The sequence below is a fragment of the Ambystoma mexicanum genome, chromosome 1q (genome assembly GCF_040938575.1).
Source record: "Ambystoma mexicanum isolate Mex_15411 chromosome 1q, UKY_AmexF1_1, whole genome shotgun sequence".
In the NCBI taxonomy this organism is placed as follows: Eukaryota; Metazoa; Chordata; class Amphibia; order Caudata; family Ambystomatidae; genus Ambystoma; species Ambystoma mexicanum.
The window spans coordinates 1,099,367,564-1,099,380,340 of NC_090922.1; the positions used below are offsets into that span (position 1 = coordinate 1,099,367,564).

The window sequence follows — 12,777 nt, forward strand, 5'->3', positions numbered from 1 at the left end:
CTGTACTATACTTAAAGATTCTTCACATGTGCAAAAGGAAGGAAGGGAGGTGATGTAGGGGTCTTTTTTTTTTTTACTCATTGCTGTGTCGTCCACTTCCTGTAATTGTCCAGTCCGCCAAGCGGTCTATGTGCTTTCTAAGCAGTATCTGTAGAGGGAGGCCTGAGTGGAGTGCAAGCCAAGGCAAAGTCTGGGGTGGATGTGATCAGGATTTCTAGTTCATTTCCCCAGCGAGAGGAGCATCCCATTAATCAGTGCAGAACTAGCACATACACCATTGCAGTGATTAACTTGTACATAGCACTACTTGCATTTGAGTGCTTATAGGCTTGGCCTGAGGGTGATGCAAACCGTGCAAAGAAGTGTACATAACTCTTCAATTGATACATGGCATGTCAGTGTTTGCTCTACACTAGCCCTGTTGTAAAACAGGTTGGACGAACCCCATATTATTATAAGCATTCTAACTGTTGCTGTCAATTCAGTTAATGTATTTATTTTGTGTTGTAATAAAATATCTGTAAAATTGTAATATTTTTGTTAAAGAGTAAATTAAAACATGTTTCTTTTCTTTCTCCAGTTTACACGTTATTCTGGTTCCTCTTGATATAACATACGGGGATATTTGCATTCAGCTGAATAATCTTGTGAAAACTTTCAGGTGAGTATCAGCAATTATTTTGTTGTAAAAATATGCATAGTGTGCAAGTACACCAATCGAAAGGAATTGGACAATGCACTTCTTGTAGTTGCCCACACCATGTCACAACCCATGTGATACTATGCATTTATTGTTGTTGCTTAATATACAGGAAAAGTACCCCCTACAATACGTTTTAAAGATATTGCAAGTCACTGTGGAGTTCAGTGACCGAATAGAGGAGCAAGGCTAAAGGCCGAGCTCCTTTATAATGTCACAGGACTCCTCAGTGATTTGCAAGATCTTTATAATTTATGGTAGGGGTATTTAATTCCCATTTAATACTTGGCCTCTTGCTTAATGTATTATAAGAGATCCTCCCGATGCTAATAAATATAATAAGAATCTTTTGGGATTTAAGAAATAATAATATGCAACTTCTAATTTGTTGCAGAAAAACTATTTTAGCAGTTTAACAAAATGCACCTAAAAAAGTTTTCATTTTGTGCTTTAAGGAAAACATTCAGATTCTTGCTCTCTTCTGTGTTAAACTCCAGCAGTGCACATAATAAACATACTCCTATACACGGTTCCTTATCAGGTAATGGCTGTAAAGTGTCACAGAAAGCGATTTTACAAGAAATTAATTTGTAAAGCCTGTTGCTGCTTCAATTAAGAGCTGAAATGACAGCTGGAATCCTATTCTATGCTATGTGAAGTTAGAACTGAAGTATAATCGCTGATTACAGAGCAGTAGTGATGTGATGTAATTTTCGTATTACAGGTCAGTAGTGATGTCACAAGTAGACTTCAACAAGAACATTATTTACCTGCTGTCCTATTGGTATTGCAGGCTGTCATGTATTATAAGGGAAATTAAATTTGCTAGCTGTTCTCGGCGTAACATATGCCATTCTAGCATATCCTAAAGGTCAATACTGGTAAGTAATTTATAGGGTCACTTCTGTCCCCCTTCTTAAAAATCAGAATTACCACTAATTGCTTCCAGGAATGGAGTGTAGTTCCCTGTGACGTATTAATAGTCATTGAAAAGGCTAAACGTATTAGATGGAATGAGAGGAATGTGCAGTATAAGAACAGTATCTATGTTAAATCGATCACACAAGCCTCTTTGATGTGTCTTTGTAGACACGCCATTGTTAACCTTGGTCCATTGCAGAGACCCCGTGATGAAATAAGATTGCGTAGTAGCATAATTACAGCACCTAATTTCAGTTTTAGCTCATGAGGAGGCATTAGTCTTACAGCATTTAGCATTTTAGAGACTGAAACGTTGAGTAGGTAATTAACTGTTCATTGACACTGGAACCACCGTGCCCTGTGTGAAGAGAAGCGGGGGTGGAAAGAATTAACTTCTGAATGTTTGCGATAGTGGTAGGTGAAGGTGATCGAGTAGAACCGCGCTCATTCTGTATGTTGAAATGGTAGCTGTTGTTGAAGTGGGTGCACTTTGCCATTTGGACAAGAGAGTGCAACCTAACACTGATAAATTGCATCAGCTGAGTATGGAAACATACCTACGTGTTTTATATATATAGATACTGAGCCTTCTCACTTGATAACTTTTAACTTATAAGCAGTTTTTACCTGACATTCTATGGTTTTCCTTAAATGTGATGTTTTATTTGTGCATTTTTTATCAGGAAATATTATGGAGAATGGGAGAAAAGCAGATGTAGAACAATTCGACAAAAATAGGCGAAAGGAGAAGTGTTTACCATCAGACAGTTAGCCTTGTATTGGAATTGGTATTAATGGAATGTTAAAAAATCAACAATGTGTAAATGAGTGTGTTACGAGATCCACTCCAGCTTGGATATAGAACAGGTTTGCTGTGCTAGTGAAGTCAAATTGATTGATTTGTCTTAGAGACCATGGGAATTAGTCGGGGCAAGAGCGATGCATGGCCTGTGATACAACAAGGCAATCCACGGTGGGTGCGGGGTGCCATTTGATTTCTTAAAACATAAATTCTGCCCTCACACTAAGGCGAGGTAATGTTAATACTACACCTAGAGTGGCATTATATCCTTTCATCAACCCTTGAGTGATGAAGATGATTTGCGTGGTTGTCAGTTAATGTTTTGCTAATGGTTATGAGGAATGTTCCTTTAATTTTCAAGGTCTATAGAACAGGAAATTACCTAAAAAACAGAACGGTGCTCCTCAACATTACCAACTGGTTCTCCTTTTAGCAGGAGGCTGAGTATAACATTAAGGGAAGAATTCAGTATTAATCACAATAGGCAATCGTAGTAATGAAAAATAGATTCTATATGAATTTAAATTTTACAAGAATTAATACAGTATGTGGCCAGCAAAACACACTAACATGGCAACTCCTTGTTTTAGCCTCTGCTAAACAGTGTCTTGGCTGACAGACATTAGTCCTGCCCAAAAGCTGTAGCTGGAGTCTGGTAGTGTGGTAACTGACCATGCCATGCTCTTGATGGCAGGGCCGCCGTCTGTGGGGCCTGGGCAACTATTCTGGCTGCCAAAACCCACAGAAGTGAACTCTGGTATATTCAAGCTGCCAACATTTTGGTGGATGTTGTCTAAACCAACACTTGAACTTTATATTTTTTTTTGTTTGGACTGTTGATGGAAAGGTTATGGATCCCATGATCCTTAGGTGACCATTGGGTATTGATTCCACATCTCTCTTGGAGTTTGGAGTGCGCACAGAAGCACTAGATGTGGGCTGCCCACGGCTATTTCCTCAGTGGATCCTCATCATGCAAGTAGCCAAACGATGTTAATTGAATCAAGCAAACTAGTGATGAAGAGTTTTGTGTTTACAAAGGTCTACTCTATAATGTCTGGAGTTAACTCACAGAGAGCCTGATGAATGGCAGGAAAAGTCAACTACAGGTGTTCCCCCCTCCACCCCCCCAACACAATTTGTTTCTTTACTTTTCACTGCTTTTGTTCATCACAACCATGACTGTTGATACCAGGAAATGCCCATGCTTCTTTGTGGCCGTGGCTGACTAGAAAGAAGGATGTCATTTAATAAGAATGGGGGCATAACTGAGCAGTGGAACATGAGGACACGCTTGCAGAGAGCTTGTAGCAAGATTGGGCCCGCCAGATGCCTAAACACCGTCGAAATTGAGGAGAAACACGCAGAAATTGTAGCAGCAATGGTGTGAACCCCCGTCCAGTTGAGGTCTGTCATCGCTTCGCCTGTTAAGTGGCTGTAGAGGAGACATGCGGACGGAAACGGAGAAGGGTGCGTGCGCAAACATAGTGCTTTCAAGTTTTATAATGTGTGGCGCCCCCAGAGGGTGAGGAAGAGGACCGTGCTATGGATCGGGTGAACCTCCGTGGGGAGAGGGAACAGCCATCCGTAAGACTGCTGCACTGCAGAGAAGCCAGAGGCAAGCAGGGTGTCGGAATGGAACGGAGGGGCAGCCGTGGAAACCCCAGCACAATATGCCTCTCTGCTTACAGTTCCTGAGCATGGGATGATGAGGTGGAGAAACGGGCTTCAGAGCGGAGGGGAATCCTCTGGAGTCTGAACTTGTCACGTGGTAGTTGCGCGGCGGGATACCAGTTGCTCCTGCGTGGGGTGTTGGCTTTTCCAGAGGTACGGAGGAGTGGGGGATTAACAGGGCTGCTAACGGGTGGCATACCCTGAGAGGGAGTTTCTGCATGACCACACACTGTGACTGCCCTTGGCAACAGTGGGTGAGAAATGTCAAAAGCCTCCAAGAAGCCCACACATTGAGATATTAAGGCACTCCTGCAAGTTCACAATATGACCTTGAAGCAGCCGCACAGTGTAGAATTGCCAGGTACATGCGGTCCACTCACCGGAACAATCAGCAGGTTTCGAAACAAAAGACGACCTAAGACTCCTCCTGAAAGAGGACCTCAAAGAAGATATTCAGAACAGCGTGGAGGGATTGGTGGAATCCATAACTGAGCTGGACAAAAATATCCTGCCAACAGAGAGGCACTTGGATGACATTGAAACAGCCCTGTGTGAGCAAGCTAATGACCAGTCAATAACAACGAAGAGAATTCAAGACCTGGAAGAGGATAGCTCGGTGGCAACACGCTCACCTTGGAAGCAAGATGACGCAGAGCAACACAGGTTCGATCCCCGGGTCTGCGCTTAGAAACCTTTGGTTTTTAAGCACGTTATAAATAACCAATTATATATATTACATAAAAGCAAGTGGAAACCTTATCGCGAGACAAGAAGATACGTAGAACTGCTCACTTCGAAATAACAACCACCTGAGGGGGCTACCAACACAGATTCAGGATCAGGACTTAGAAGAATATGTACAGGCCCTCTTTTGTCAGATCTTGAAAGACCTGCAAGACAGTACAATGATATTAGACAGAGTGCATGGGATATTGGGAGGGGTCAGAAATGCGATAGGGACACAAAGGTACAGTTTTCTCAAAGTTTGCCATTTATTCAAATAAGAAGGGGTAGAAAAAACAAAAAGCACCTATCTTTCCCTATATTAAGGAGGATGTCCCTACCTAGCAAACTACACTAAAGAAAGTCTCTGACCCTCACACTAATACATACAATAAAAACAAACAAGGAATGTATGGATATCTTTAGTTTCACAAAAAACAGAATGAATGTTCCAGCTTAAAGAGTTGAGAAAGTACTCCTTGTGATCAGGGTTGAGCTTTCTTTCCCTGGATCATTTCAGGAATATCCTTGACAAAGTTCAGATTAAACCAAGTTTGATTCAGTTCAAAACAAAATGTCTTTTCTTTCAACTGCGTCCTTCCACTGAATGATGCAAATGTCTCTTTCACAAATTCTTGTTAAAAAATCCAAACACCCGTTATCCTTCACAGTATCCTTCTTGATTTGGAAAAATGTCTCTCCCACAGAACACAAGTTCATAAACCAAGGCAATTGGTTTCTTTAAAGTTCAAGGCAATTCTTAGCACATCAAACTTGTTCTTCAGTTGAAATACTTTTGTCAGGATAGCACAACAGCTTTTTTTGGTGATATAACAGTTTGTCATATTATAACACAAATAATAATTTATTTTCACAACATTTCTTCAAAATGAACTTCTTCTTTCCTGTTATACTCGCCTGCCAGGCCTAACTGCTAATGATCCCTTTCCTGGTTCACTCTACTGCCAGGAAGATAAACTCCTACAACTACAAGTAATTTCAGTGACAGTAGCTGTTCCAGAGTTCTCCCCACCAGTATCCCTTGTGAGGAAGGCTGCACACTGGTTTTTACAGTCACTGGGTTCTTGACAAAGTGGGTTACAGGTTCCCCCAAATTGGTGTCCCAAAAAAGGATCGCGCCCAGGTTGCCTTCTTATATGTTCTTGACCACAGCCTCTTGGCTGTTGGCAATGCGGGTTACAGGTTTCCCCAAATAGGTATCCTTTGAAAGGGGAATTGCGCCCTTGCTGCATCTTCACTTTATATGTTCAGCATTCATATCTATTGGGCATGGACCAGTGTTCTGTTTGGAGCACCCTGGGTCATCCTTTATTTAAGGCCAACACACCAGTCTTCTGAGGCATCTCTGTTGCTTCTGCGGCGGACCTCCTGCTTTCTGCTGCCAGCTCCTGCTTGAATGTAGCGGTCTGCGTGTCTCTTCATTGGAGCTCTCACAGCTATGTGGGGTCGTTACTTCCACGCACCGGAGAGGTTTGCATCGCATTGGGAGTTCGATTCCCATGCGACTGGGCTTCTTCTTCCCCCATCGGTCAAAACACTGCTTCCTGCTGTGCGAACTCTGCAGTGCCCTCTGCCTATTCTGTCTGCTCAGGCTCCAGCTGACGTTCTGCGTTCAGCGATCTTGGTTGTTTGGACTGCCTGTGCTACTTCTTCCACACCTTTCTTCAGTTGCAACTCATTGTGGGATTTAAATGTCTCGCTCAAGTGTCTCACGCATCAACAACTAGATCGCTCATTATGCTCAATGGGACCTTTGATCTTCATTTCCTCGGAGTCCCTCTTCCTCGTCCCAGTACCACGTGCATTATGGGCCTTGTAGTCCATAGTGGCATGAATCCTTTGACATTAAATAGGTTTTGACTATTTAGTGAACTGCAAATTGTTAGTCAGGGAATGTTATAAAAGAGGTTTGTGATTTACCATTGATGTGAGGACCTTTACCCAAAACAGAATCATGACAATTCAGGGATATCGAATGTAATTCTTGAACTCCCAATGTACACATTTTACTCTGATTAGATGACTTTTCATAGCATGTTCTTTGGGCAGCTTCATGGGAGGGACTTGTTCAATAGCAGCAGGCCATTAGGATTTCTGGATTGTAGGGCTTTCATCCTCATAAGAGGTTGAATGCTGCATCTCCTCCAAGGGAGTCATCTGTTCCCCCTCACAGCCATCTCCTCCCATGTGATCCTCCCTCATGATACCACCCCCTGGGTTAGGATCAGGGAGCGGCTGCCTTCCCCTGGCCACATGGGAAGAGAATTTAGTCTGGGTTTCTGTGAGTACTCTGCAAGATTCATCACAACAGAGCAGAGGTCTGGTCCAGGATTTCGTAACAAGAGTCCACTTCTTTCAAACTAAAGAAGACATTGTGAAAGCAGAGAGGCTTCTCAATTCTGTACCGTTCAGAGGGGCCATGATCCAGCTGTTCCCGGATCTCTCCTACACAATGTTGGCCAAGAAGATGGCGAGTGAATATGGTTAGTGCATGGCTTTGAGATAATCAGATTAAATACAGATGGGGCCAGCCCTGTAAGCTTCTCTTAACATTAGAGGGCCAATAGTATAGCATAGTGTTGGAAGTGGAGGCTGAATAACTGATAGAAAAAAGTCAAAAGGCTCAAAGTCGATCGCGGGACAAGCAGGGGGTTCTGCATGAGGATGGTCAGCCTAAGGAAAGGAGGCAACCGAGGGGCCCAAGAAAATGACCTGGATTGAAAACATCTGCAAGTAATGACACCTGAACTGTGGTCATAAAGCAGTTACCTGACATTTGAGAAGATGGCGGATTTAATCTGGCAGAACAAGTATAAGGACTTACTTAACACTCACCTAGGGGAGGCAATTGTTTTAGTAAGCACATAGAAATATGTCATGGTAGGGAGAGCCCGGTGTTGTTCGTGATTACAAATCCAAATGGCGCTGGAGGAAATTGCCAGTGTTGCTCGGGTGCAGGTTGGGGAGTTAACAAGACTGGTTCCTCACTGCCATTTTGTTTATTCTGTTTTTACCTTTTTAAGTTTGTTTTTTACCTTATTATTTTACGTTAGCCTTGTGTTTTTGGATAATCTTTTTCAGGGTTTGGTGCGTTTCATTAGGGATAGGGCAAGGAGGGAAGGTGTAATCTTACAGTTTTATGGGATGGAGGATGAGCCCATGGGTCCGAGAATGGTGACGCTCAATGTTAGAGGTCTCAACTCGCCCATCAAGCGCAAAACGCTACCCTTGAGGCTCCAGGCAATAAAAGCGTCAATCATCTTTCTTCAGGAAACATATTTGTTCCTGCGGGATGAGACGAGGCTTCTCGATAGGCATTTCCACGTGCCATACTTTGCATCCCATACTTTGCATACTTTGCAGCAAGTGGGACAAAGAAAAGAAGGGTGGCTATTCTCTGTGTGAGGAGAACCGCCTTTCATAAACTAGTGAGCATGAGGGTCCTGGAGGGTAGAATACTGATGATTAGGGCAATTCTATGGGGTCAAACGTATACACTGTATCTCTCTATGCGCCGAATGATAATCAGGATGTCTTTTTCACAGACCTAAGTTAGGACAGTTCTGTGAGGTGGGTATTTCAACTGTGTCTTTGACCCGCTCATGGATAAGACTTTCGCCACATTGCAGGCTTATAAATGGAATTTTCTATTATTATTCAAGCTCAGATATGTCCTTAATCCATGCCTGGAGGTTTTTCTATTGAGGGAAGAGGGATTATACTCATTGGTGCACCGGGGCTTCTCCAGAATATATATGCGGTTAATTTCCTCCACATTGGTATCTAGGACGATTATGATAATAATTGATCAGCAGTTCTTGTCTGATCATGCCACAGTTGTCCTAGACCAGGACCTCTCGGGTTCCCTGCCCTCGTGGAGAAAAGCCTTGGGTCTTAACAACCTCATCCTGGTAGACACAGGAATCATGCTCCACATTAAAGAAAGTGTCGATAGGTTCTTTGAAGAGAATGATAATGGATAGTAAATGAGGCAACACATTAGGATGCGGCGAAACGCCGTTATTAGGGGTGAATTTATAGTTAAAGTAGCAGTGTTCATGAGAACCAGGGAAGCACAAACAAATAACATTGGCGGCAGAGGTGGAGCTAAGTGAAGCCGAACACAAACATCAATCCCTGAAGAGTATACATACAGCAGGCTCCACGCATGACCAAGCTGTTCAATTTGATTCTGGCTGGTGGCTCACTATCACCCTCCATGGCCGAATCTGATACAATCTTTTTATTAAAGCCGGACAAAGACTTGGAGGAGTGCGAGTCTTATCGGCCCATCTCCCTCAATGGGGATGCTAATATTTATGCGAAAATGATGTCACTGCTGCCGGAGCTGATCATTGCAGATCAAAAGGGGGTTAGCATGGGTTGGAGCACTCATGATAACATTAGAAATGTGATGGATGTGACAGAAGGGCTCTCAAATGGGATGTAGATTTGCAGTTCTGTCGCTGGACAAGCATAAGGTGCCCGACAGCGTGAACTGGGCATATTTGGTTCACACACTGGAATCCTTTGGATTAGGACCACATTTTTTGCAGTTGGTAATGACACATTTTCAGATTCCATTTTCCAGACTGAGGATCAATGGCTTACGTTCGGAGCCAATTGCACTCCAAAGAGGTACTCGTCAGGGATGCCCACTCTCACTCTTGTTCTTCGCTCAAGCAAGGGAGCCTTTGGCTCAATCCATCCTGTGATGGATCCGATGGACTCATCACTGTTTTCCCGGCGGTGACCTACTCCGATGTGGTCAGGGGACGGCAGATGCTACCTGATCCTGGCCCTGTGGTGGCTGTATGAGTGAGGCTCACATGGAAGGAGACAACTACGGGGGAGAGGTCATAACTTCATTGGATGAGGCACGTTGTCCCCCCCCTTTACCCATGATGAAGAACCCCTGATACCCAATACCCTAATGGCCTATTGCCATGTGGTTGTTCCCCCAGGACGGAAAATGAAGACACCTTTTTCCAATATTCTTTAGGTCAAACTCCCATCTATGACCTGAAGAATAAAAGCTCCAACAAAAAGCTCAGTTTCTCCTCTTCAAGGGGAAGATCTTATTCTGATACAACATTTCCCCATCAAGGTAGAGGTTTTATTCTGCTACATAGGGTGACTATCATGGCGGAGAGTTTATTCTGCTACATAATCTTCCCACTCAAGGTGGAGCGTGTATTCTACTGCAGAGACGACCTTTCAAGGGGAGAGTTGATTCTGATACAGACTGTCCCCCACCAAGGGTGTGAGTTAATTTTTCCAAAGTCTCCCCTTCAGGAAGGGCGTTTATACTTCTAAAGAGCTTCGCATTCAAGGGGGAGAGTATATTCTGATACAGATACTCCCCTCAAGGGCGAGAGTTCATTCCGATTCAGTGTCTACCCCTTTGAGTGCGAGAGCTTATTCTGATAGTGTCTGCCCCATCAAGGCAGACGTTTTATTCTGCTACAGAGTTCACCTTTCACAGAGGAGAGTGTATTCCGATACAGAGTCTCCCCCACCAAGGGGGTGAGTTTATTCTGATACAGAGTCTAGTCTTCAAGTGGGAGTGTATATTCTTCAAGAGATTCTATCCTTCAAGGGGGAGAGCTTATTCTGTTACAGATTCTCATCTCAAGAGGGAGTGTTTATTCTGCGACAAAATCTCTGCTTCATGCAGAGAATATATTCTGATACAGTGTCGCCCCCTTCAAGGCGAGAGCTTATTCTGATACAGCATCTCCCCTATCAAGGGAGATAGGTTATTCTGATACTGAGTCTCCCATTCAAGGGAGATAGTTTATTCTGCTAAAGAACTTCACCTTCTCGGGAGAGAGTATATTCTGATACACATCCTCCCCCCGATGGATAACAACCTCACGGTAGAACCACAAGTAAACGGTCTTCTGAAAAAATGCTCCTTCCTCCTGCAAGCGGCAAAGAGGATCCTACCTTTCCTATCATTCGCCAACAAAACAACCACCATCATCGCCCTTGTCATGTCCAGAGTAGACTACGCCTACAGCCTATACTTGGGTATGCCTGAATTACTTTTAAAAAACTACAACGCGTACAAAATGCGGCAGCCAGACTGCTTCTGAAACGACCCCGAAGAGAACACACCACACTAGCGCTGAAAACACTACATAGGCTACCAATAAAACAACGAATAAAATTCAAAACAATGTGCATCACGCATAGAGCAGTACATAACCAAGGCGCTGAGTTCTTGACAGACAAACTGCGTCTGCATCAACCAACAATAACGCTCAGATCAAGCATTGACATCCGCCTGGAACCGAAACCCTACAACAAAAGAAAACTCGGAGGATCTTCCTTCTCTCACCAAGCACCGAAAACTTGGAACGACCTTCCAAAGTACATATGTAACACAAGAAACCACCTACTATTCAGGAAACTACTCAAAACGTGGCTCTTCATGTCATAACTGGAAAGACTGGCCACAGGGCCACACACACAACTAAAACATTGATGAACGATAAGACAGACCTTGATCCACACCAAGCAATCGATGGAAAAATCCTAAGGATCATACCCCACGGCATACCAAACGACTAACCGAGAGACAGCCATAATAGGACCAAAGACCAAATACATAGCAAGACGAAGACAGAAACACCAGGACGGCCCACCAATAGGACCATGACCTAACTATAGTAATTTCCCAAAAGACCTAACCACGGCAGACAGCAAGGGAATAGGAACCCTGTACCATTAGCTCCAATCCAGAGGCTGAGAAACAGAATAAGCACCCACATAAGACAATGTTCATCAAGATACAGCGGGAAGCGCAATGCGACATCACACCCAAAATACAACCAAACAATAGCCCTAAGGAAATCACCCCACGGAAACCGAAGAACTAACTGAAAGATAGTCATGATAGGCAGAAACTAATGACTGAATACACAGGCTTACCAAGACGGATGCACTAGGACGCCTCATCAACAGAACTCTGACCCCAAACCGTTCAAAGCATCAACTGATCCGTGTCACATTAGATAACAAGAGAACAAATAGTATCAACCCAGCTCCACACCCGGAGGAAAGGTTCAATACAATACTCACTATGATACAGCTGGATCCACGCAGCACCACCACAGCAAGACGGCCGACAAGGAACCAGCAACATCTCCACCCAAAGAGATACAGCTCAAACGGAACCAGAAGTACCAGAATCAGGATACAGACCCCACTAACCCAACCCTCAATTTTCTGCACACTCAACCCACACAAACTCGCACAACCATTTCTCTCCCAGCAATCCGCACACACTTTACCACACTGCATCAACAACACATAAACAGCATCTACAGCACACGATGAGTTACTCATTTTAGGCTCTCAGTCCAAACTCACAAAACTTGGCCCTAAATACGATTCCTTCAATATTGATGGCAATGTTATCAAGGTCACTAACGTCACTAAAACTCTTGGAATTTACCTTAACTCCACTCTCTCTCTCAATAGACAAACCAACTCAGTAGTTTCAGCATCCTCGTATACGTGTAAACTCACTGCTTTTCGCCCTTTCTTGACAATGGACAACTGCCTGATCCTCGCCAGAACCCTCATCATGTTGAAAATTGACTACTGCAACGCCCTTTACCTAGGGACGAGTCAAAGAAACCTTGATAAACTTCAGGTCACCCAGAATAACGCCATTAGGGCTGCTCTTAACATACCCAAGTGTGCCCACATCTCATCTACCAGGCGCAACTTGCATTGGCTTCCCATTACACTGCGCATCGCCCTCAAAGCACTTGTTCTAAGCCACAAAGCACAGAACAATGCGGCACCTGCCTACTTGTCTGCGCGCTTCACTCAACACACAGCTTCCAGATCTTTGAGATCTGCGCAGGCGCACACACTAATCATTCCCAGCTTCAAGCTTCAGACAGCCAGAGGCTCGAGCTTC

General features: G+C 43.8%; 1 protein-coding gene across 3 annotated transcripts in view; it reads left to right on the forward strand.

Moving 5' to 3' along the window:
- Positions 1 to 12,777, forward strand: part of RPAP2 (RNA polymerase II associated protein 2) — a 1,184,138-nt gene that overhangs the window by 531,829 nt on the left and 639,532 nt on the right. For all 3 annotated transcript variants that reach the window (XM_069641788.1, XM_069641789.1, XM_069641790.1), the window contains one exon: positions 581 to 661. In XM_069641788.1, coding sequence (XP_069497889.1) covers positions 581 to 661 — 81 coding nt within the window. The remainder of the gene's footprint in view (positions 1 to 580; positions 662 to 12,777) is intronic.